Source organism: Oncorhynchus keta, chromosome 8 (assembly GCF_023373465.1).
Source record: "Oncorhynchus keta strain PuntledgeMale-10-30-2019 chromosome 8, Oket_V2, whole genome shotgun sequence".
NCBI lineage: Eukaryota > Metazoa > Chordata > Actinopteri > Salmoniformes > Salmonidae > Oncorhynchus > Oncorhynchus keta.
Genome location: NC_068428.1, coordinates 22,490,364 through 22,515,552, shown reverse-complemented (window position 1 = coordinate 22,515,552; position 25,189 = coordinate 22,490,364). Strand labels below are relative to the sequence as shown.

At 41.8% G+C, this 25,189-nt stretch overlaps 2 protein-coding genes across 2 annotated transcripts in view; one reads left to right on the top strand and one right to left on the bottom strand.

Annotated features, from left to right (window-relative positions):
- Nucleotides 1-555: 555 nt before the first annotated feature.
- On the bottom strand, nucleotides 556-9,498 carry LOC118387016 (pro-opiomelanocortin-like). The gene is made up of 3 exons (XM_035775102.2): nucleotides 9,331-9,498; nucleotides 2,218-2,350; nucleotides 556-2,025 (listed from the first exon to the last, which is right to left on the bottom strand). The coding sequence occupies exons 2-3, from the start codon at nucleotides 2,335-2,337 to the stop codon at nucleotides 1,465-1,467; spliced, it is 681 nt and encodes a 226-aa protein (XP_035630995.1). The 5' UTR covers nucleotides 2,338-2,350; nucleotides 9,331-9,498; the 3' UTR covers nucleotides 556-1,464.
- An 8,478-nt stretch (nucleotides 9,499-17,976) lies between these two features.
- LOC118376803 (angiopoietin-related protein 7-like) overlaps nucleotides 17,977-25,189 on the top strand; it is a 40,399-nt gene continuing 33,186 nt past the window's right edge. The window contains exons 1-2 of the mRNA XM_052523850.1: nucleotides 17,977-18,118; nucleotides 18,753-19,217. Of these exons, the coding sequence (XP_052379810.1) occupies nucleotides 18,849-19,217 (369 nt within the window). The 5' untranslated portion in view covers nucleotides 17,977-18,118; nucleotides 18,753-18,848. The remainder of the gene's footprint in view (nucleotides 18,119-18,752; nucleotides 19,218-25,189) is intronic.

The window sequence follows — 25,189 nt, the reverse complement described above, 5'->3', positions numbered from 1 at the left end:
TCGCTGTACATTTCAATAGTGCTAAACAAATAGTTATATTGACTACGTACATCCTAGCTCGCTCATTAATGTCTTAATTGAAATTAAGGATTGCCTCTTATCCGCTTGTCGCCCCCTTATGCCATAGTTTGTACATTTCAATTGTTCGTAGAAACCACATTTGTTCAAGCAAGTCAGCCATATCAGCTATATTTTTTTTAAAGGAAGTCAATGAGGCTGAATGAACTGTTTCACTGCCAGACAAGGCTCCGCTGATAGCCAGGTGTAGCAGTGGTAAGATGTTGGGACTGCTGTTGGGACAGCTTTATGTAGGCCCAAACAGTTTGTGGGCACCATTTTTCACTGTTATAGTGCAATCACTGTATTGTTTAGTGTTGTGTTGTGTTGTGGCCTTGCTGGCATGCACCCCACTTGTTTATTTTTGCCCCACCAAAATTGACATGCTAAAATCGGCACTGCTTATACCTGTATAATGACAGCACCATTGATTTTATCTTGGTTGCTTGTTTGGTAGACCTCAAATAAACGTAATGTACAGCACAAAAAAGGAAGTCATTTGTGTTGCTTGCCACAAAGCAGTATCTGTTTAATACATACATTTACAATATGGTACAATTTATCTCAATAAAAATAATGAGGAAAAATAGTATTCCATTTGAAATGATCTTCTCTCATACCCACTCCCTACCCCAGTCTGTCATCTATACACAGTATTCAGTATGGTCACTGTTACCGAATACTTTCTAAGTACTTCCTTCAATTTATACTTTCTCATACAGCATTCAAGCAAAGGCCATAAATGAATTATACAGCTATCAATGGCCATATTCAATCAAAACCGTTACGGGGTATCTAGGGCAATGCTAATATCCCTTTCATATACAGACAAAAATCACACTATTTTACCATGCCAGCTTTTTATACAGTACAAGCTTTTTTTTGTCATTCTGAAAGGGGTAAGGGTTAAAAAAAACATGGTAATTTAAAACCCACCTAAAGACCTAGTCATGATTCCTGTATTTTCACAGACCCTCTAACCAAAATACAGGTATCAGGTCTGTGTACATTATGGTTCTCCGCTTCTTTGCAGGTAAATGAATTAACACTGATTGTTTAACGGCACACCCCACCCTCCCAATTTGCCAGTTACCCACTGATATGTATAAAAGGGCATACCTGCAAATAAGTTGTAAATAAGGGGCTGTTTGAATGGGAACATTGCCTTCTCTTTTTTACAGGTAACATACCATATCTTGTCTGAAATGTATATAAGATTTGTTTTTTGGACTTATTTGTTGTTTCATTGTTTTATATTGCAGAGCTATAATTCGTTTTTTGTGTTACTCTGGAACGGTTGCCACTGGTCTTCAAAACATTCAGTTCATCTTTCATCTTTTCCTCTTTACTACACTCATCCCATCCCTCCCCTCCCTTCCCTCTATCCCTTGTTCCTGCTGCCCTCCTCTACTGCTCGTTCTTAAGGGTGATGTGCTTGAGCAGCGTGATCAGGGGCTTGTGGGATTGCTTGGTATATGGCTTCATGAAGCCACCGTAGCGCTTGATAGCGGTTGGGCTGCCCCAGCGGAAGTGACCCATCCGATAGGACCCATCCTTCTTATCTTGCAGCCCCGTCACAGTGAGGGTTCTGGGGACTACCTTGGTCTGAGCCTTGGCCCCCTGGTTCCCCAGAGCTCCCACCATCTCGTCCTCCCAGCTGCCCAGCTGCCTGCGTGCCTGCAGGGGAAAGGTGCCCTCGGAGGAGTCCCCCCCTTCCAGACTGGAGGCATAGACTTTGATGGGGCGGCGTTTGTGCCCAATGGGTTTGCCCCAGCGGAAGTGCTCCATGGAGTAGGAGTGTCTCTTGTCGCTGTGGGGCTCAGGGTCAGCATCCAGGGCTCTCTCTCCAGAGGTCAGGGCTGCCAACAGGATGCCCAGGGAGAGGCTCTCCTCAGTGGACTGCTGGGCAGCCGATCTGGGCTCTGGGGATTCGTCCTGGAGCCCAGACCTGAACAGGTGGGTGCACTCCTGCCAGACGGAAGAAGAACAGGAGACGGGAGTTCAATACAAATGGACGGACAGGAACAGTGTTTAGTGATATGGGTTAAAGAACAATCCATGAATAGTAAGTGATGAATATTGCTATGGATGATGATTAAATCTCATACTGATTTTGATGATGATTACTGAATGAAGGTGATGATTTTAACTCTGACTCACCAGTATCTTGTCCTCTGAAGGGAGGTCTTTGCAGTGGGAGCTATCCCAGCACTGCCCCCCTACCCCGGGGTTGCACACACACACCACCACCACCGCTAACAGCCAGGGCGCACACACCATATTCAACCAAATACTGCGCAAGACACACAGACGCACAGGGAGGATTAGCCAATGACAAAGACAATTATTTACAATTATTTACAATTATTACAATTATTTAATTCTGATCAGAAGCACGTCATGAAAATAGACTGCAGATGATGAGGCGCATAGAGGAATAGGGCTTGAGTCTGTGGTCATTTCACCAGCAGTTCTACTTCCTCTTGATTAACCCTGTCCTGCATCAATCTGAAATAATCCCTTACACTGAATAAAAAGTATGTATGACACAAAAGTGAATGAATGCAGTATTCACAAGTAAACTGGTGAAGGACAAACTATAAGAAGGATGGATTAGAACCCATAGCATTGGAATTCTATCACCCAACGTATGTGACGCTCAGACATTCTTTACAAAGATGACTTCACTGACCTTTGTTTATCTGTTGCTCCTATATATCAGTGCCGTTGTGAACACACACACACACAACACAGATAAGGAGCTCATTCATGCCCCTGTCCCACACATACACTGGAACATTTTCTATCAAATATTGTGGAAGATGTGCAAAGGAAGTCTCTGAATGGGAGGCAGCCTTCAATGGCCTTGTGACGCATCTCCCCTTGTCTATTGCCCCCTGTTATCTTTAAGTTAGCACAAGTTAAAGTTGACCAACCACCGCTCCTGCTCCCTATGTCCTTAACTTTGTGGCTGTACCTCAGTCATCCCATCACTGATGTGTTCTATAATAGAACCTAGAACATCCAATTATGTATTTTCATTCAGAAAAAGATTCCAGCAAACCATAACTGCTTCTGTAAATGTTCCCAGAACATATTATTAAGAACATTCCCCTCAAAAATGGTAATAACACAAAATCTGTCCAGTTGTGTTGATGATTATACAATCTTTGTATTAGGATGTTAACATACCTCTGATTTTGCAAGAATGTTCCGAACATACTTTACTAACACCAGGTACTGTATGAAGGCAGGAATGTGTTGCCTTTAAATAATAAAGAAACTCCTTTTACTGAACATACTAAAACAGTGACTGAAAAAAGGAACAAAGTATTGAGTTACAATGTAACTGAGTGTTTTGTCATGGCATTCTTACTGCTGTGGAGTTCTCTGACAAACTCAATAGATCTATGTCTGTGGAAACTTGTCTCATCTTAATCAGAATGTTATTTAAAAGTTCCCGAAACATTTAGTTGGGATCTTTTGGAGTGTTATCCCAGGAATGAATCCACCACACCACTAGGATGGGACTAACACAAGTACAAAGCTGTTAACAGCGTTATGATAAGAGTTCCAGGTTGTGATGTTTGTCTTTGCAGAGAGAGGATAACTACATCTAGAAAAATATGTACCCTTTATTATTTCTTACTCTACCAATCAATTATATAGACAGTTCCCTACAAACTTGATTTCAGAAATCATATTACATTTTTATTATTGCCTGATCGATTGTGGTGAGGTGTAAATAGATGTGAATATGTACTAAGAATAAGCCATAGTTATATAGCCATAATTTCAATCTTAATTTAAGGATTTCAATGCAAAGGGAAATCCAATGGAAACATTGGGATTTGAAAGAAAGAGAGGATACTTGTGAATTAATAATTTGTCTATATCAATTGCAAAGGTAAATATGAGACATAAGTCTTTGATTAATAACCTCTACGGGATCAGTGTCCCCCCGTGGGATGGTTGAGCTAATGTGCGCTAATGTGATTAGCATGACGTTGTAAGTAAAAAATAACATTTCCCAGGACATAGACATGTCCTATATGGGAAGAAAGCTTACATTCTTGTTAATCTTATTTTGCACTGTCCAATTTACAGTAGCTGTTACAGTGAAAAAATGCCATGCTATTGTTTGTGGAGAGTGCACAACAACAAAACACTTTTATCAGGGCAACTGGTTTGATACATTCACCTCTGAAGGTTAATAATGTACTTACATTCAGGAATCTTGCTCTGATTGGTAATCCTGAGGGTCCCAGAGATCAAATGTAGCATAGTTTTGTTTGATAAAATCAGTTTTTATATTCAAATGTAGGAATTGGGTTCCACAGTTTGAACCCCTGCTGTGTCTGTGACTGAACAGCTTTATGTACAGAATGAAACAGATGAGCTCTCTCCTGGTGGCTTAGCAGACTATCAGCGCTGTAAGACAGCAGATTGCTGGTTCAATTCTACTTGATTACCATTTTTTTTAAAGCTGTAAGTATTTTTTGAAATACCCTAATAAATTATCATACAAGGGGTACCGGTACCTAGTCAATGTGTAGGGGTACGGGTTAGTTGAGGTAAATTATTTAATATGTACATGTAGGTAGGGGTAACGTGACTATGCACAGATAATAATCAGAGAGTAGCAGCAGTGTATGTGAAGCATGTGTGTGCATGTGTGTGTGGTGTCAAAATGCATGTGTGTGTGTTTTGTGTTTGTCCCCGTGTGTGTGTGCGTGTTTGTGTGTTGGAGTGTCAGTGTAGTGAGATACACTACACGACCAAACGTATGTGGACACCTGCTCGTCGAACATCTCATTCCAAAGTAATGGGCATTAATATGGAGTTGGTCCCCCCTTTGCTGCTATACCAGCATCCACTCTTCTGGGAGGTTGGAACATGTTGGAACATCTAGATCTCGATATACCATTTCTGTATGGTCCTCGCTTTGTGCACGGGGAAATTGTCATGCTGAAATAGGAAAGGACCTTACCCAAACTGTTGCCACAACGTTGGAAGCACAGAATATTCTAGAATGTCTTTGTATGATGTTGCTTCAAGATTTCCCTTCACTGGAACCAAGGGGCCTAGCCCGAACCATGAAAAACAGCCCAGTTGGCACTATGAATTCAGGTAGCATTATCCTGGCAAACCCATATTAGTCCGTCTGACTGCCAGATGATGAAGCGTGTTTCATCACTCCAGAGAACGCATTTCCGCTGCTCCAGAGTCCAATGGCGGTGAGCTTTACACCACTTTAGCCGTAGCTTGGTATTGAGCATGGTGATCTCCGGCTTGTTTGCTGCTGCTCGTCCATGGAAACCCATTTCATGAAGCTCCCGACTAACAGCTATTGTGCTGACGTTGCTTCCAGAGGCAGTTTGGAACTTGGTAGTTAGTGTTGCAAACGAGGAAAGAAGATTTTTAAGCGCTACGAGCTTCAGCACTCGGCGGTCCCGTTCTGTGAGCTTGTGTGTCCTACCACTTCGAGGCTGAGCCTCTGTTGCTCTTAGACATTTCCACTTCACAGTAACAGCACTTACAGTTGACCGGGGAAGCTCTAGTTGGGCAGAAATTTAACTAACTAACTTGTTGGAAAGGTGCAACGTTGAAAGTCACAGAGCTCTTCAGTACGGGCCATTCTACTGCCAATGTTTGTCTATGGAGATTTCATGGCTATGTGCTCGATTTTTATACACCTATTAGCAACAGTGTGGCTGAAACAGCCAAAACCACTAATTTGAAGGGGTGCCCACGTACTTTTGGCCATGTAGTGCATGTGTGGTTGTGCGGTTGGAGTCCAGTGAGTGTACATCAAGCCTGTGCAAGAGAGTCAGTGCATAAAATAAAATAAGGGGGGGTTAGCCATTTGATTAAGCTCCGCACTGCTAAAGCTAACTCTCTCTCCTCTGCTCTCATCCTTCTAGACCTATCGGCTGCCTTCGATACTGTGAACCATCAGATCCTCCTCTCCACCCTCTCCGAGTTGGGCATCTCCGGCGCGGCCCACGCTTGGATTGCGTCCTACCTGACAGGTCGCTCCTATCAGGTGGCGTGGCGAGAATCTGTCTCCTCACCACGCGCTCTCACCACTGGTGTCCCCCAGGGCTCGGTTCTAGGCCCTCTCCTATTCTCGCTATACACCAAGTCACTTGGCTCTGTCATAACCTCACATGGTCTCTCCTATCATTGCTATGCAGACAACACACAATTAATCTTCTCCTTTCCCCCTTCTGATGACCAGGTGGCGAATCACATCTCTGCATGTCTGGCAGACATATCAGTGTGGATGACGGATCACCACCTCAAGCTGAACCTCGGCAAGACGGAGCTGCTCTTCCTCCCGGGAAGGACTGCCCGTTCCATGATCTCGCCATCACGGTTGACAACTCCATTGTGTCCTCCTCCCAGAGCGCTAAGAACCTTGGCGTGATCCTGGACAACACCCTGTCGTTCTCAACTAACATCAAGGCGGTGGCCCGTTCCTGTAGGTTCATGCTCTACAACATCCGCAGAGTACGACCCTACCTCACACAGGAAGCGGCGCAGGTCCTAATCCAGGCACTTGTCATCTCCCGTCTGGATTACTGCAACTCGCTGTTGGCTGGGCTCCCTGCCTGTGCCATTAAACCCCTACAACTCATCCAGAACGCTGCAGCCCGTCTGGTGTTCAACCTTCCCAAGTTCTCTCACGTCACCCTGCTCCTCCGCTCTCTCCACTGGCTTCCAGTTGAAGCTCGCATCCGCTACAAGACCATGGTGCTTGCCTACGGAGCTGTGAGGGGAACGGCACCTCAGTACCTCCAGGCTCTGATCAGGCCCTACACCCAAACAAGGGCACTGCGTTCATCCACCTCTGGCCTGCTCGCCTCCCTACCACTGAGGAAGTACAGTTCCCGCTCAGCCCAGTCAAAACTGTTCGCTGCTCTGGCCCCCAATGGTGGAACAAACTCCCCCACGACGCCAGGACAGCGGAGTCAATCACCACCTTCCGGAGACACCTGAAACCCCACCTCTTTAAGGAATACCTAGGATAGGGTAAAGTAATCCTTCTCACCCCCCTTAAAAGATTTAGATGCACTATTGTAAAGTGGCTGTTCCACTGGATGTCATAAGGTGAATGCACCAATTTGTAAGTCGCTCTGGATAAGAGCGTCTGCTAAATGACTTAAATGTAATGTAAATGTAATTAACTGTTCATTAGTCTTATGGCTTGGGAGTAGAAGCTGTTAAGGAGTCCCAGACTTGGCACTCTGGTACCGCTTGCCATGCGGTAGTGGAGAGAACAGTCAATGACATGGGTGGCTGGAGTCTTTTACCATGTTTAGGGCCTTCCTCTGACACCACCTGGTATAGAGGTCCTGGATGGCAGGAAGCTCGGCTCAGTGATGTACTGAATGTATTGGGACATCATGACATGAATTTGCAGAATAACTTTATAACAGTCTTGCAGGAATGTTTCTTGTTTGTTTGTTGTAGGTGTCAGTAGTAATACTGTATATCCACCAACATTAGTTGAATATTCCAGGAATGTTCTCCAACATTTTCTATTTGTCCTACATTTTATTGCTGAAGTATGTTCAGGGAACGCTAATGGACACATCACACTGTACCTATGTGAGAGTCTCCATGGACATTAGCAGAACGGTCCTGCAATGCTGTCATAACCAATTCAACTGAATCCAGACATCATTTCATGAAGTATGTTCAAGGAATGTTTTTGGAACATGAGGTCAAAACGTCACACTAACTTTGAGACCATTCATTGTAGAAATATGCCCTTTAAAAAAAAAAAATGTATTTTTTTCATATCCATCAAAATAAGCAGAACGTTCCTGTAACGTTTCCACAGAACCATTTCTATTGCTCCTACATTTTGTCAGTATGTTCTAAGAATATACCGGAACATTGTGTTATTACGTTCCATGGCAACCTAATGAGAACCTTAGGAGAATGTCCTGTCGTAGTTTTAACAGGTGTTGTGCACAACATGTTAGTGAATGTTAGGAGAAAATTCCAAGTATATACTGTATTTGGTGAACAAAAATGTCCTGGGAATGTTCCCGGGTTTTCTGAGAATAAGTTGAGCTCTGCATTGCAGAAAGGTCAGCCACTTGTTTTGTCAGAAAGACTAGAGGAGGAAATGCCATTTGCTTGTGAATGGCTCAAAAAAAGGTTATCTTGGGGGGGAAATTAGCATTGATTTTACAGTAACTTTTAAACTCAATTGATGATGACTAATACATTGACAAGTATACCTTTGTGTCCAAAAGTTACAGTAAAATAAGTATTCCCCCCAAATTCTTCTAATTACTAACAAAGTAGTTTATATATGTTTTAATATTATTATTACTGCAAAAAGTGATGTTATGAGTTGGTAGTCCATGCATGCATGTTCATATTTCCTATCCCTGATCAATTGATACCTAATCAATATTTCTCATCTCACTACTTTAGGACAAATAATCTCACTGAATGATTTGGTGTTGTATTAGACAGATTGGATTGTATTGGAATTGAATAATCACACCTTCTTCGCTATTGTAATGAATAGATGGTATGTGGGCAGACCTCACAGTCACAATAAGTCTGTGCCTTCAACAGTGCGTACCTTTTATGAACCGTCCTTTAGCACGAAGCTTTGCTCTCCAAGGAGGCTCTCACATACACAGCAGTATAGTAGTGCATTACATTATTGTCTGAAATGATTATTATCAGGAGCCATTTTTATTACACCTTTGATATTCACCAAGCAAGAACTTCATGAAACTTTGTTTCAATTATCAGGAAACCTTAAGCGTTACCAAATGTGAATTCTTACTTTTAACTTAACATTGATTTCATCATTATTTGATAGTACAAGTATTGGATGTGTCCAATCATTTGTGTCCTAACTAATTGGAATATTAGTTAACCTAGTTGATATACAGTAAATGTCCAATGTTTCAATGTTTATTTAAATGCCAATATACTAATCTGTGTTTAATAGAGATGAACATTATCAGCCTTAAATTTATCCAACAAATCTATTTCAAACATAATGAAATATATATTGCAGATAAGCAGATTAGTCAGCTTACCTCTGCTAATATTCAGGGTAGGAATGTTAACATGCAACAGAGCTGTGCAATTATCTAAAATCATACTTATGCACACAGCCTAGTGCTAAGTCTTACTAATAATTCTCAACAAAATAAGACAACAGCTAATTCAGAGCATGAATGGAAAATTATGCAGAAGTTTGCTGTTGCTCTTGAGCAGGTTCATCTTCCTTACCTTCTTTCACTTTCTTGTTTTGTTCTTCCACAGGTCTCCTGTCTTTCTCTGCAGGATCTCACAGAGCAGAATGGAATCACTCCTCTCTCTCTCTCTCTTCCCTTGGTTGTCTGATCAATTTCTTACTGGGAATTTGTCCTGTGTCTATGTCTGTGAGTTGGGAGCTCCTTTTATACTGTAGCCAAAGACACGTGTGGGTGGGTAGGAGGCTAGGGGTGGGGAGGTCATAGGAAATTCCACCCCCACACACTTTCCCTCTCTCTCTCTCTAATCGATGGGGGCTCGCGTTACCAGATGACAGGTGAGGTCTTAGCAGGTAGCTGCCACTTGTTGAGTCATGCCATAGCAACTAACGTTGTGTTTCTTTGCGTTGATCAGTTTTTGAATCATATGTGGAAAAATTGACACATCTCTTTCTGGGTTTAAAAGGTGACGCAGACACCGGATCTGAGGTTCTCTCCAGCCCCTATTGTCAGTAGATGGATACTCATGGAGGTGCTAAACACTGCTACCTAATCAGCTACGGAGGAGTGATGTGGAGTAACTTGTTTTCATAGGAGAAAGGGCAGCAGCGGGCAGCGTGCAAATGGAGTTGGTTCCATTGGTTTTCATCAAGGATAACATTTAAGGCCAAATCAACATTTTCTCAGAAATCTGACTCATTGATGATCACACATCATTGCTACACCTTAATAAACCCTTAGAAGTTGGGTTGTAGAGGGGCAAGCAAACACTCTTTCCACCTTACACACGCAAGCAGGATTGAAGCAGACACACACACACACTGTAGGGTTGCAAAACAGAATTATCTATAATTTTGGCAATCTATGGTAATTAGGAATTTATTCTTAAATATATATTTGAAATGTATTCATGTAAAATATTAATTTCTCTTCATATTTAGATCTGTGTCCATATTATTGTCCACAAGTTTTTAGTGTATAGACCATCATGATCAAGAGAAAACAGCCTAATTATTTTTTTAAAAAGCATCTAATCAACAATTAAATCAATTCCAAGGAACTCTGCAACCCTATTTACATTTACAACAAACACATATTGACAGATGAAAATAAATAAAAGCACGTCAAAATATAAAGGATATTTCATGCTGAAACCCTCCCTTTTAAACGCCAATGATATGCACAAAGTTGATGGGTTATATTTAGGATTATGTTATACAGCTTTTGTCATAAAAAAAAAAGTCAATATTAAAATGGTCTTAATTTACAATGTGATTTATTTGACATGTTATAAACTTTTAAAGTTACCAGAAATACAGTATACCCTCCCTTTGCAACCCTACACATCAGTGGAGGCTGCTGAGGGGAGGACAGCTCACAATTATGGCTGGAAATTAGCAAATGGAATGACATCATACATATGGAACCCATGTGTTTGAATCATTCAAACCATTCCATGTATTCCACTCCACCATTACCATAAGCCTGTCCTGCCCAATTAAGGTACCACCAACCTCTTGTGCTACACACACATTGTGAAAAACAATGGCTTCCATTGCAGTGGAGGATGATCTGAATGCACCATTGTGACTGCTCCATATAATTAAAGGAAACAAGATACAAAAGAATACCACAGAAATCTCTGTTAAGGGCTGGAGAAAGAAAGCAATTACATTTAGTTACTGACTGATTTTTCTAGAAACAAAGGTTTTACACACTTTACAGTACATTTTGAATTGATTTGTAAAAAGAAAGGGAACTTTAGGCTAGCCACAGAATGGCAGAGGGTGACATGGTGGATCCCAAATATAAAGCTTTTCTCTCTCCAATAAAATGTTGCAAGAAGTATATTGAAAAGCGTATTGAACAATTGTATTTCTTGCTTTAAAGGGGATATCAGCAGTTGAAACTTTAACAAAGCTTACCTCCGCATCTGATTCGGTAGAAAGCTGAGGGATGGATGAGGTTGGATAAATGTACCCACTCTCAAAGTAATTGACAGAGCTATGGATGCATGGCTATGGCCATCCATGATATCAAAATGAGAGTTTTAACCAAGTTTTTGAGGCTATATAGTGTTCGTTTACATTTACCTAGTTTACAAACATCGGAGTAAAACAAGCTTATATTTGGGGTTCTGATGGGGTATGAGGCATGTATAAGATACATTTCAACGAATCAATGGGTTCATATAATTAATTTACACATCCAAACATGGATGTAGCTACTGCAGATTGCCACTTTCAAGATGGATTTAAAAAAAAATGAAAAGCCTACCATTAGCTCAAAGACTGAACTTGGTCTTAAAAGGGTGTGTGTGTCTGTGTGTCTGTGTGTGTGTGTGTGTGTGTGTGTGTGTGTGTGTGTGTGTGTGTGTGTGTGTGTGTGTGTGTGTGTGTGTGTGTGTGTGTGTGTGTGTGTGTGTGTGTGTGTGTGTGTGTGTTTGTTTTGGTTGGGTTAGGAGGCTTTTAATGGTTGGTTACTCAAATATACATTACACCAGATGAACACACACTTTGATATTTGGAATGCATTCTAGGAAAGTTGTTTTGTGCCTTATAGTTATTCAACAGCAAGCTTGTCTGAACATGACCAAAGTGTGAAGTGAGTAATCTACATTGATGCCATGGAAATGTCAAAATGCTCCAACATAACCTGTAGGCGTAGGATATTAATTTGATCACCTTGTTGTTGCTGGAAATTTCCTGCACATTTGTAGTGTATTCAAGGTTTTAAAAGGCTTCTAAAGTTTGCAATTTCCACTTAAAAATGTCAGACTTGATTTGCCCTAACAAAAAAATGTATCAACCCCTACAAAAATGTCCATTAATTATAATTCACACAATAATTCACATTTCCCGTTGCTGCATGATTATTTTCCTGCTGTGAGAAACTGATCAAATTAAGATCTTACCCCTGTATATTCTTTATTATGAGCCATCAAAACAAAAGATTTCAGGTTGATTTAAGAGCCCTATAAACTCAGGGAAAGGGCAACTTTCTTTACATGACAACCTGTAAAGTTTTAAGGGTTAGGATTGGGGTTATGGCTAGGGATGGATTTGAACCGGGGTGTGGACATGAAACTAGAGTTAGGGTTAGGCTTAGCCTAACCCAGAGGTTCCCAAACTTTATAAACCCTCACCCTAGCTTCATGTCCACATCCCAGCTCATCCCTAAATCCTACCACAGTGGCGATTTTAGCGTGTAAATCTTGGTGGGACAAACCCTCCAACATTATTTTAGATGCATGCCAGCAAAGCCACAACACTAAACAATACATTAATTGCACTAAAACGGTGACAAATGATGCCCACAATGTTACAGTATGGCCTACATAAAGCTGTCCCAACAGGAGAGCTTTACTTTCAGCACCATGGCTTCAATCCTTACCACTGCTACACCTGGCTATCAGCAGAGCCTTGTCTTCAGAATATGGGCTGTTCTTACAGTGTTCTCCCTGTACACCAAGTCAGAACAGTAGGATAAATAAATGGAGCATATAAGCAGACAATGAAAGCTCTTACAATATTCTATTATTACATTTCTCAAAAACAGGTTATAGGCTAAATGTGCACCACCAAGTCAGAACAGCAGGTGAAATTAAGAGGTGAACATAGACCAAATGATTAGGGTGAGGCACATGGGCTACTCACCTTATTGTGCTGTTCTCACTTGAACAGGAAGATGGCGCGGCGTCCCTTCGTGGGCAAATTTTGTCATCAATCTTCGTCATCAAAGTCTGTCACTCGTTGGATTTATGCTGCTTTCGAGACAACTGATTGTAGCTCTAGAAAGAGGCCCAAGTTCCTGATTTACAATTCCGAGTTGGATGAAAGTTCAAAATGTATTTTCCCAGTCGTAGCTCATTTTTCCTGATTTCCCAGTTGTTTTGAATTCACTAAAGTCAGATTTTTCAGTTCCGAGTTAACAGTTGTTTTGAGTGCGGCACAAATCGGACAGCATGGCCAATGTTGAATGTTTATCATTTTACACTAGGAGAATGGACCCATAGATCTTAGACTTGGGACCACAAAGCCACTCCACTGAATAGCAGGCTAATGATTGCTTTGCAATGCCTGCAGTTTGCCACTGATTCCTTCCAAACCACTCATTGTTGAATTTGAGATTTCCAACTTGTTGTGTAATGTTTACGTCCAATGGTCGATGAGCACCGATACGTTTTATCTATAATTTCTCTACATTATTTATCTTCACATGACAAGAATTTAAAAGGATTTACCAGTAGGTTGTCGACGTGATTCATGATGACTGCTCGCTGACATTTTGAAAGTATGATGTTGACATGATCAGTCCAATCAAATCTACAGTAGATACTGTATAACGTGATTTTACGTAATTGTATCTGTGGCCAATGACCTTGAGCCTTCTTGGATGGGCACTTCTAATATCACTCTATGGCATCACCCAAGGGGCAACCATTTTTTAGCTCTACCCTTAGACTTGGTGGTGATGTAGTGTCCCCATGAGTGACAGAACACTGAACCAATCATGACGCAACGAGCTAGGCTGAAACACCTGTATTATGAAGCTGCCTTACTCAAGAAAACTAAAAAGACAGAATGTTTATATGCAGCTTTATTAACTTAATGATATGTACTTTTTTTTTACATTGTTTGCAAACTGATATGTGACACGTATTAATTCTAAAATAACATGCAAAACATGCAAGCCCAATTCTTTTAAAACATTTATTTTATTATTATTTTTTGCAAAAATTGTTGGGTTCAAACAGGTGCCCTGAATGAAGGGCCGCCACTGCCCCACCCCTAGCTTCATGTCCACATCCCAGCTCCTCCCTTCCCCTAACCTTTTTTATGGGCTCCCGAAGGGCTCAGTGTTCTAAGACACTTCATCTCAGTACAAGAGGCATCACTGCAGTACCTGGTTCAAATCCAGACTGCATCACATCCGGCCATGATTGGGAGTCCTATAGTGCGGCGCACAATTGGCCCAGTGTCATCTGGCAGTCATTGTAAATAATAATTTGTTCTTAACTGACTTGCCTAGTTATAAAAAGGTAAAAAATAAAAACAAACCTTAGCTTCATGTCCACATCCCCAGCCTGGTCTCATAGACTAGATACAATGTTTTGTATTTTATAGTATATTTTTGCAAACGCGTGACATAAACTCAGCAAAAAAAGAAATAGCCCTTTTTCAGGACCCTTTCTTTCAAAGATAATTAGTAAAAAACCAAGTGACTTCAAAGATGTTCATTGTATAGGGTTTAAATACTGTTTCCCATGCTTGTTCAATGAAACAGAAACAATTCATGAACATGCACCTGTGGAACGGTCGTTAAGACATTAACAGCTTACAGAGGGAAGGTAATTAAGGTCACAGTTTTGAAAACTTAGGACACTAAAGAGGCCTTTCAACTGACTCTGAAAAACACCAAAAGAAGGATGCCCAGGGTCCTTGCTCATCGGCGTGAACGTGCCTTAGGCATGCTGCAAGGAGGCATGAGGACTGCAGATGTGGCCAGGGCAATAAATTGCAATGTCCGTACTGTGAGACGCCAAAAACAGCGCTACAGGGAGACAGGAGGAACAGCTGATCGTCCTCGCAGTGGCAGATCACGTGTAACAACACCTGCACAGGATTGGTACATCCGAACATCACACCTGCGGGACAGGTACAGGATGGCAACAATAACTGCCCGAGTTACACCAGGAACGCACAATCCCTCCATCAGTGCTCAGACTGTCCGCAATAGGCTGATTCCAAGAACACAGGATGAGATGTTACTATCCTTTGTGCAAGCACTTCCAAGAGTTAATGAACAGTGAGCGTGGTGAAATTTGGGGAGCGCATCGTCAGTAGTGTACCTTTCGTTCCTAGGGTGTTTCGGCCTTTCACACTATACACCCTCCCCAAAGGCGGCCAGCGACAGGGTGATCAATCCTACGCTTGCGTCCCATTCCCAATTAGTCATAGGAGTTGCCTTGTTGTTGATAGCCAACATCCCATGGGACTATGCATGGCAGGGGCGTCCTCCTCCCTGAGTCAAGCATTGTTGACCGCATACCTCCTGGCCCTCTCACTTCGGGGCCCAGCTGGGGTCTTTCCTCTTCATCCAGAGCCACTGACTGCTGCCTTCTGCCGCCTCTGATACAGCTTTGATTGCCGAACGCTGGCTCTGGCCCTTAATTCCCAGGTCTCTAAGCAGTCTGGTTGTAGATGTTGCCACAAAACCTCTGCAGCCCACCTCCACTGGTCGGACTTCTGTGTTCCAGCCATGATGCCGTGCTTCGGCAGCTAGATCAGCATAGCGCAGATGTTTTCGCTCATAAGCCTCATCTACTGAGTTTTCCCAGGGCTCAATGATGAAGACCTTATTGAGTGAACGGGACCAGAGCACCATGTCAGGTCTTAGGGTGGTGGTTGCGATCTCCGGAGGAAACACAAGTTGCCGGCCAATGTCAGCTAGCATTTTCCAGTCGCGGGCCAAGCGCAGCTGGTCTCGCTCTAATGGTGTAGAGCCGCTCTTCGGTGGTTTAGCCCTTTCGCGGACAAAGTTTGTCCGTAAGGAGTGTGATGCTGCTGTGGGTGGTAGGGAGTTGGTGGCAGCTCGCTTGTCCTCCAGGGCGGACGCAAGGTTTTTAAGGACTTGGTTGTGACGCCAAGTGTAGCGTCCTTGGGTGAGGCTTGTTTTACACCCTGTGAGAATGTGCCTGAGGTTGGCTGGCATGGAACAGAGGGCACAGTCCGGATCTTCACCATACCATTGGTGAAGATTAACTGGTGTTGGAAGGACGTCATATGTTGCTCTGATGGAAAAGCTCAACCGCCTCGCTTCCATGGCCCACAGATCCTTCCAGCTGATCTTCCTCTTCTCCACACTGTCCCATCGAGTCCACTGTCCCTGTTTGGCAAGAGAGACTGCCTTGGCCCACCTTGCAGCCTCCTCCTGATGGCGTACTTCCTGCACTACCATCTTCCGCCGCTCTGGTGCAGTGGCCTTACTCCAAGCAGCACGGCTAGTTAGCCCAAGGCCTGAGAGAGGCTGAGAGAGGCTGGACTGGGGGCTTGTAGGCCTGTAAAGCAGGTCCTCACAAGACATCACCGGCAACAACATCGCCTATGGGCACAAACCCACCGTCGCTGGACCAGACAGGACTGGCAAAAAGTGCTCTTCACTGACGAGTTGTGGTTTTGTCTCACCAGGGGTGATCGTCGGATTCGCGTTTATCATCGAAGGAATGAGCGTTACACCGAGGTCCGTACTCTGGTGCGGGATTGATTTGGAGGTGGAGGGTCCGTCATGGTCTGGGGCGGTGTGTCACAGCGTCATCGGACTGAGCTTGTTGTCATTGCAGGCAATCTCAACGCTGTGCGTTACAGGGAAGACATCCTCCTCCCTCATGTGGTACCCTTCCAGCAGGCTCATCCTGACATGACCCTCCAGCATCACCAGCCATACCGCTCGCTCTGTGCGTGATTTCCTGCAAGACAGGAATGTCAGTGTTCTGCCATTGCCAGCGAAGAGCCCGGATCTCAATCACATTGAGCTGGTCTGGGACCTGTTGGATCAGAGGGTGATGGCTAGGGCCATTCCCCCCAGAAATGTCCGGGAACTTGCCAGTGCCTAGGTGGAAGAGTGGGGTAACATCTCACAGCAAGAACTGGCAAATCTGGTGCAGTCCATGAGGAGGAGATACTTTTGATTTTGACCCCCCTTTGTTCAGGGACACATTATTCCATTTCTGTTAGTCACATGTCTGTGGAACTTGTTCAGTTTATGTCTCAGTTGTTGAATCTTTTTATGGTCATACAAATATTTACACATGTTAAGTTTGCTGAAAATAAACGCAATTGGCAGTGAGAGGACGTTTCTTTTTTTGTTGAGTTTATAATATGAATTGTAATTCGTAAATTATAAGAAATGGGTGATGGATATCCACAAATGAATACATAGAGACAAAAATATAACATAATACTAAATGGAGTGTTACGTATTTACGTACAGAATAAAACAAAATGTTCTGAGACCAGGATGACATCCCAGCTCATCCCTACCCCTAACCCTGCTTCATGTCCACATCCCAGCTCATCCCTACCCCTAACCCTGCTTCATGTCCACATCCCAGCTCATCCCTACCCCTAACCCTGCTTCATGTCCACATCCCAGCTCATCCCTACCCCTAACCCTGCTTCATGTCCACATCCCAGCTCATCCCTACCCCTAACCCTGCTTCATGTCCACATCCCAGCTCATCCCTGACCTTAACCCTGCATCATGTCCACATCCCAGCTCATCCCTACCCCTAATCCTGCTTCATGTCCACATCCCAGCTCATCCCTACCCCTAACCCTGCTTCATGTCCACATCCCAGCTCATCCCTACCCCTAACCCTAGCTTCATGTCCACATCCCAGCTCATCCCTACCCCTAACCCTGCTTCATGTCCACATCCCAGCTCATCCCTAATCCTATTTTCACAGCATCTCCCTCCCTCCCTCCCTCCCTCCCTCCCCCCCCCCCTCCCTCCCCCTCCCTCCCCTCCCTCCCTCCCTCCCTCCCCTCCCTCCCTCCCTTCCTTCCTTCCCTCCTTCCTTCCTTCCCTCCCTCCCTCCCTCACTTTCCCTCTCCCCCAGGGGAATCCTCTAAGGTGGATTATGGGGATAAGATGTCCACTGTGTTACAGCCACACTGCTCTAAATCTGCTCTTTCACATAGAGAGAGAGAGAAAGAGAGGTGGAGATTGGAGGAGAGAAGGAACGACGGAGACGGAGAGGAATGGGGAGGGTCTTACGACCAGGATGGTGTAAGGACAGGGGTGAGAGACTGGCCAGGAGAGAGGTAAAGAAATACCACATTTCTTTGTTTACAGCAGCTCTGTAGCTAACTCTGTACATGCACAGGGGGGTTCTATACTGGGTCTGTTGTTGGGTTTTATTGTGTTGTGTGAATAAATGGAGTGATTAAATAGTATGTTGTTTTGGAGGGGGGTTTGAGATACATTGGCTTATGTATTTGTGAGTCAGTAAATGCTACTCAGTTATTTGAAAACATGTATATCAGTTATGATGCAATTCAACTATTATAACATGGTAGGTTCACCTAGTTTTCATTTCAGTGCTCAGAGTTCACAACCTATTAATCACGCTATTAGAGCAGGTCAAAGGTTGTGGTTGGGAAATGGGCATTGGTGTGAGCTATGAATATGTCCGACATTAGTGTCTGGACTACGATGGGGCGCCAGGTAACCTATTGGTTAAGAGCGTTGGGCCAATAGCTGAAATATCGCTGGTTTGAATCCCTGAGCTGCCTAGGTATAAAAATCTGTTGATGTGCCCTTGAGCAAGGCACTTAACCCTAGTTGCTCTGCATAAGAACGTCTGCTAAGTAATGTAATGATGATCTGGTGGTACATATAGGCCTACCAGTGTGCAGTGATGTTATAGTACTAAAGCTTTTTTTGCCCATCCTACAGAGAGAAAGCTAAACCTGAACCTGAACCTGCCAGTCTCCAGAGCCAGACAGACCACTCTCTCTGACCAAGCTAGGACGTTCCAACCAGAGGAGAACAATGGCCTTCCTACCCCCTCACTGTACCCCCCTCTTGGGCTTGTGGCTTGCTCTGTATGTCCTCCTGGTCCGGGAGGTCCATGGAGAAGACCCCACTAGTCATCAGATTGGCGGTGGTGGCGGGGGCTCCCAGTGCGGGGACTACAGTAACCAGGTGATGGAGGATGGCATGTGCCGTCTGGTGGCCACCCTGCCCCAGACCGAGGACCAGCGCTGTCCAGACATGTTCCGTTGCACAGACGAAGTCTCCTATTGGCTGCATGAGAACGAGGAGAGGAAACAGCAGATTCTGTCGCTGAGGGAGACCATCTCAGAGCTTCAGGAGGAGCTGAGGAACCACAGGCACCGCGTCAAGGTTCTGGAGCTGCAGGTGGGTTCTAGAGATAGAACTGGAGGAATAGGCTAATGGTGTAGAGAAATAGATGGCGTTCAAATTCTAGAACTAGAGTTCAGGGAAAAACAAGTAGGCCAGGGTTATAAAGCTTAATGGAAATAAAAGTTAAATGACTGAGATACAGTGCTCTAGTTTCTGTATGAGTGTGTAAGGCTGGAGGTGAGCCACTGATTCAGACTCAGAGCAGGACATGTGCCAGTGGTCTAGAACTGCAGGTGAGCAACTGTTCTTGAGATACTGCTATGGTTACTTTACGTTAAACTGAATGCTAAAAGCCTCCGGAACACACTCTAACCCTACCTCATAAAGGAGGACTTCAGCCAACTAACACACATACTGTACACACACACATACACACTGACACCTGTCTCTGTTACTCCCCCTACGCCGTGGCAGCCGGTAGTGTACGGTATCTCCCCAGGTGTCCCTCCCTCCTAGCAAGTCCTTGACCCTGGTGCTAAGGGGATTAGCCCTGGGTACTCTGGCCTGGCTCTCCTGGCCCTCCTCCACCACGTGCTGCCTCGCGTGTCTGTGGCACTGGGACTCAGCCCTTTGGCTAACCATGGCTTTTACCTGGTCTGGGACGAAAGGGGGTTAGTGCCACTTGGATGTGGTTTGGGATATGGGCTGGGAATATAGCACCTGTAGGTGGGATGGTTGGGGTTTGTGTGGTGGTTCATTTCTTTACTATCAAATGAGGAGAGACAACCTTATCACACAAGTCAGAGTTATCCTTAAACTAAATATTTAATCACTTATTAATAAGGGAGCAGGTCAATACAACTACATTTACATTTAAGTCATTTAGCAGACGCTCTTATCCAGAGCGACTTACAAATTGGTGCATTCACCTTATAACATCCAGTGGAACAGCCACTTTACAATAGTGCATCTAAATCTTTTAAGGGGGGGGAGAAGGATTACTTTATCCTATCCTAGGTATTCCTTAAAGAGGTGGGGTTTCAGGTGTCTCCGGAAGGTGGTGATTGACTCCGCTGTCCTGGCGTCGTGAGGGAGTTTGTTCCACCATTGGGGAGCCAGAGCAGCGAACAGTTTTGACTAGGCTGAGCGGGAACTGTACTTCCTCAGTGGTAGGGAGGCGAGCAGGCCAGAGGTGGATGAACGCAGTGCCCTTGTTTGGGTGTAGGGCCTGATCAGAGCCTGGAGGTACTGAGGTGCCGTTCCCCTCACAGCTCCGTAGGCAAGCACCATGGTCTTGTAGCGGATGCGAGCTTCAACTGGAAGCCAGTGGAGAGAGCGGAGGAGCGGGGTGACGTGAGAGAACTTGGGAAGGTTGAACACCAGACGGGCTGCGGCGTTCTGGATGAGTTGTAGGGGTTTAATGGCACAGGCAGGGAGCCCAGCCAACAGCGAGTTGCAGTAATCCAGACGGGAGATGACAAGTGCCTGGATTAGGACCTGCGCCGCTTCCTGTGTGAGGCAGGGTCGTACTCTGCGGATGTTGTAGAGCATGAACCTACAGGAACGGACCACCGCCTTGATGTTAGTTGAGAACGACAGGGTGTTGTCCAGGATCACGCCAAGGTTCTTAGCACTCTGGGAGGAGGACACAATGGAGTTGTCAACCGTGATGGCGAGATCATGGAACGGGCAGTCCTTCCCCGGGAGGAAGAGCAGCTCCGTCTTGCCGAGGTTCAGCTTGTGAATCGATTAAAGTGAATCGATTGAGTGCTCTACGATAATGATGGCTGGTCATCGAGTCACCCTTAGACTCGTTGAGAGCCCTGAGACAAAAGTACAAAGGTCTTTTATAGCTAAGATACACCCCTTTCAACCTACATGATGAACAACAGATACATAGAATGGGTCACAAGGTTAAGATTTGTATGAAAGATACTGTCTGCTGTGAATTATAAGTATCTGTTGTAAAAACAGTTATCTTTGCGTAGAGACCAGTGTCTGGCACTGGGGTCATCTCTCCCTGGTACCATATAGAACAGAAACAGAAACTCATGCTCTGGAATGAGGTCTCTAGGTTTTATCACTCAAAAGACATCATAAATCTTCTGTCAGTGTTATCTCCCAGAGGCCCATTCTCAGTAGAACACACACACAATTGTTATAAAAATCCTCTATTCGGTTGCATAAAACAACCATTTGATGCAATAAAAGTATTATAACATAATCTTGTAAATTCCACCATAATAGGTGGTTGAATCCCCTCTGTATGTCTGTCTCTGTCATTTCCCTTATCCATTTTACTCCTTTCTCTCTCTGCAAATGTCTTTTTCTGGGGTCATACAGTATATTGCCCCACTATTATATCCCAACACTTCTCACCTTACAGGGGAAAAGGGCATAGCAGTTACTGCATAGCAGACTTTTCTTAGCATGTACAGAGATCTTTGTTTATGAAAATGTACTTATATATATTTATTAGATATTTTCAAGGATGAAATCTCTTGAGAGGCACCAACTCGTGTCAAAAAAAAAATGGAACAAACAAACCATACTTTACAACAAGAATAATATGGCAACTACGGTCTAAAAATAATACAAATGAAATAATAACAAACAAAAAAGTACATTAACAGCATAAAAAAGTTAATAGGCCTACAACTAATACAACTACTGCTAACACTGCTAATACAACTAATAAAAACTACTGCTAACACTACTAATACAACTAATAAAAACTACTGCTAACACTGCTAATACAACTAATAAAAACTACTACTAACACTACTAATACAACTAATAAAAACTACTGCTAACACTACTAATACAACTAATAAAAACTACTGCTAACACTACTAATACAACTAATAAAAACTACTAAACACTACTAATAATAAAAACTACTGCTAACACTACTAATACAACTAATAAAAACTACTGCTAACACTACTAATACAACTAATAAAAACTACTGCTAACACTACTAATACAAATAATACAACTACTGCTAACACTACTAATACAACTAATAAAAACTACTGCTAACACTACTAATACAACTAATAAAAACTACTGCTAACACTACTAATACAAATAATACAACTACTGCTAACACTGCTAATACAACTAATAAAAACTACTGCTAACACTACGAATACAACTAATAAAAACTACTGCTAACACTACTAATACAACTAATAAAAACTACTACTAACACTACTAATACAACTAATAAAAACTACTGCTAACACTACTAATACAACTAATAAAAACTACTGCTAACACTACTAATACAAATAATACAACTACTGCTAACACTACTAATACAACTAATAAAAACTACTGCTAACACTACTAATAAAACTAATAAAAACTACTGCTAACACTACTAATACAACTAATAAAAACTACTGCTAACACTACTAATACAACTAATAAAAACTACTGCTAACACTACTAATACAACTAATAAAAACTACTGCTAACACTACTAATACAACTAATAAAAACTACTGCTAACACTACTAATACAAATAATAAAAACTACTGCTAACACTACTAATACAACTAATAAAAACTACTGCTAACACTACGAATACAACTAATAAAAACTACTGCTAACACTACTAATAAAAGTAATAAAAACTACTGCTAACACTACTAATACAACTAATAAAAACTACTGCTAACACTACTAATACAACTAATAAAAACTACTGCTAACACTACTAATACAACTAATAAAAACTACTGCTAACACTACTAATACAACTAATAAAAACTACTACTAACACTACTAATACAACTAATAAAAACTACTGCTAACACTACTAATACAACTAATAAAAACTACTGCTAACACTACTAATACAAATAATACAACTACTGCTAACACTGCTAATACAACTAATAAAAACTACTGCTAACACTACGAATACAACTAATAAAAACTACTGCTAACACTACTAATACAACTAATAAAAACTACTGCTAACACTACTAATACAACTAATAAAAACTACTGCTAACACTACTAATACAACTAATAAAAACTACTGCTAACACTACTAATACAACTAATAAAAACTACTGCTAACACTACTAATACAACTAAAAACTGCTAACACTACTAATACACTAATAAAAACTACTGCTAACACTACTAATACAACTAATAAAAACTAATAAAAACACTACTAATACAACTAATACAACTAATAAAAACTACTGCTAACACTACTAATACAACTAATAAAAACTACTGCTAACACTACTAATACAAATAATACAACTACTGCTAACACTGCTAATACAACTAATAAAAACTACTGCTAACACTACGAATACAACTAATAAAAACTACTGCTAACACTACTAATACAACTAATTTACATTACATTTACTGCTAACACTTTGCTAATAAAAAACTATACCAGAGCTACTTACAAACTACTGCTAACACTATGACAACCAGTAATAAAACTACTTGCATCTAAACTTGTTGGGGGTGACAACTAATAAATTACTAACACTACTACTGCTAACCCTATCCTAGGTACAACTAAACAACTGGGCTTTCACACTCCGGAAGGTGGTGATTGAACTACTGTAACTGGCTAACAACTTTGTTCCACTACTAATACAACTAGTAAAAACTACAGCTAACACTACTAATAGGGAGGCAGCATCCAATGGAAAAACTAGTGCTAACACTTGTTACTAATACAACTAATAAAAACCTAACACTACTAATACAACTAATAAAAACTACTGCTAACACACTAATACAAATAATACAACTTGTAGCTGCTAACACTACTAATACAACTAATAAAAACTACTGCTAACACTACTAATACAACTAATAAAAACTGGACTAATACAACTAACTAAACAACTAATAAAAAACTACTGCTAACACTACTAATACAACTAATAAAAACTACTGCTACTAATAATACAGCCTAATAAAACTACTGCTAACACTACTAATACAACTAATAAAAACTACTGCTAACACTACTAATACAACTAATAAAAACGGATGTTAATAAAACACTGAACCTAATACAACGGGACTACCAAATAATACAACTACTGATGTTAAAACTACTACGAATACACTAATGTTGCTAACACTAGGATACAACTAATAAAACTACTGCAACTAATAAAAACTCTTACTGGGAGGAGGACACTAATACAAGATAATACAAGTCCTACTTGCTAACACTGCTAATACAACTAATGTCTGCCAGACACTGCTAAACTACTGCCACTACTGGTCAATAATAAAGAAGGGGGAAACTAATACAACTAATAAAAACTACTGTACAAAAACAACGTACTGCATACAATAATAAAACCATGTGAGGTCACTAATATGACTAATAAAAACTACTAACACTACTAATACAACTAATAAAACTACTGCTAACACTACTAATAAAGTAATAAAAGCTACGTGCTAGACACTACTAATACAACTAATAAAAACTACTGCTAACACTACTGTCAATACAACTAATAAAAACTGCTAACAACTCTGCTAATACAACTAATAAAAACTACTGCTAACACTACTAATACAACTAATAAAAACTACTGCTAACACTACTAATACAACTAATAAAAACTACTGCTAACACTACTAATACAACTAATAAAAACTACTGCTAACACTACTAATACAATAATAAAACTACTGCTAACACTACTAATACAACTAATAAAACTACTGCTAACACTACTAATACAACTAATAAAAACTACTGCTAACACTACTAATACAACTAATAAAAACTACTGCTAACACTACTACTTAATACAACTAATAAAAACTACTGCTAACACTACTAATACAACTAATAAAAACTACTGCTAACACTACTAATACAAATAATACAACTACTGCTAACACTGCTAATACAACTAATAAAAACTACTGCTAACACTACGAATACAACTAATAAAAACTACTGCTAACACTACTAATAAAACTAATAAAAACTACTGCTAACACTACTAAT

Excerpts from the sequence above, each read along its gene's own strand:
- LOC118387016 (XM_035775102.2), bottom strand. The coding sequence starts at position 2,337 with ATGGTGTGTGCGCCCTGGCTGTTAGCGGTGGTGGTGGTGTGTGTGTGC. Across the intron at positions 2,026-2,217 it reads CTTCAGAGGACAAGATACTG|GAGTGCACCCACCTGTTCAG; the intron begins GTGAGTCAGAGT and ends TCCGTCTGGCAG.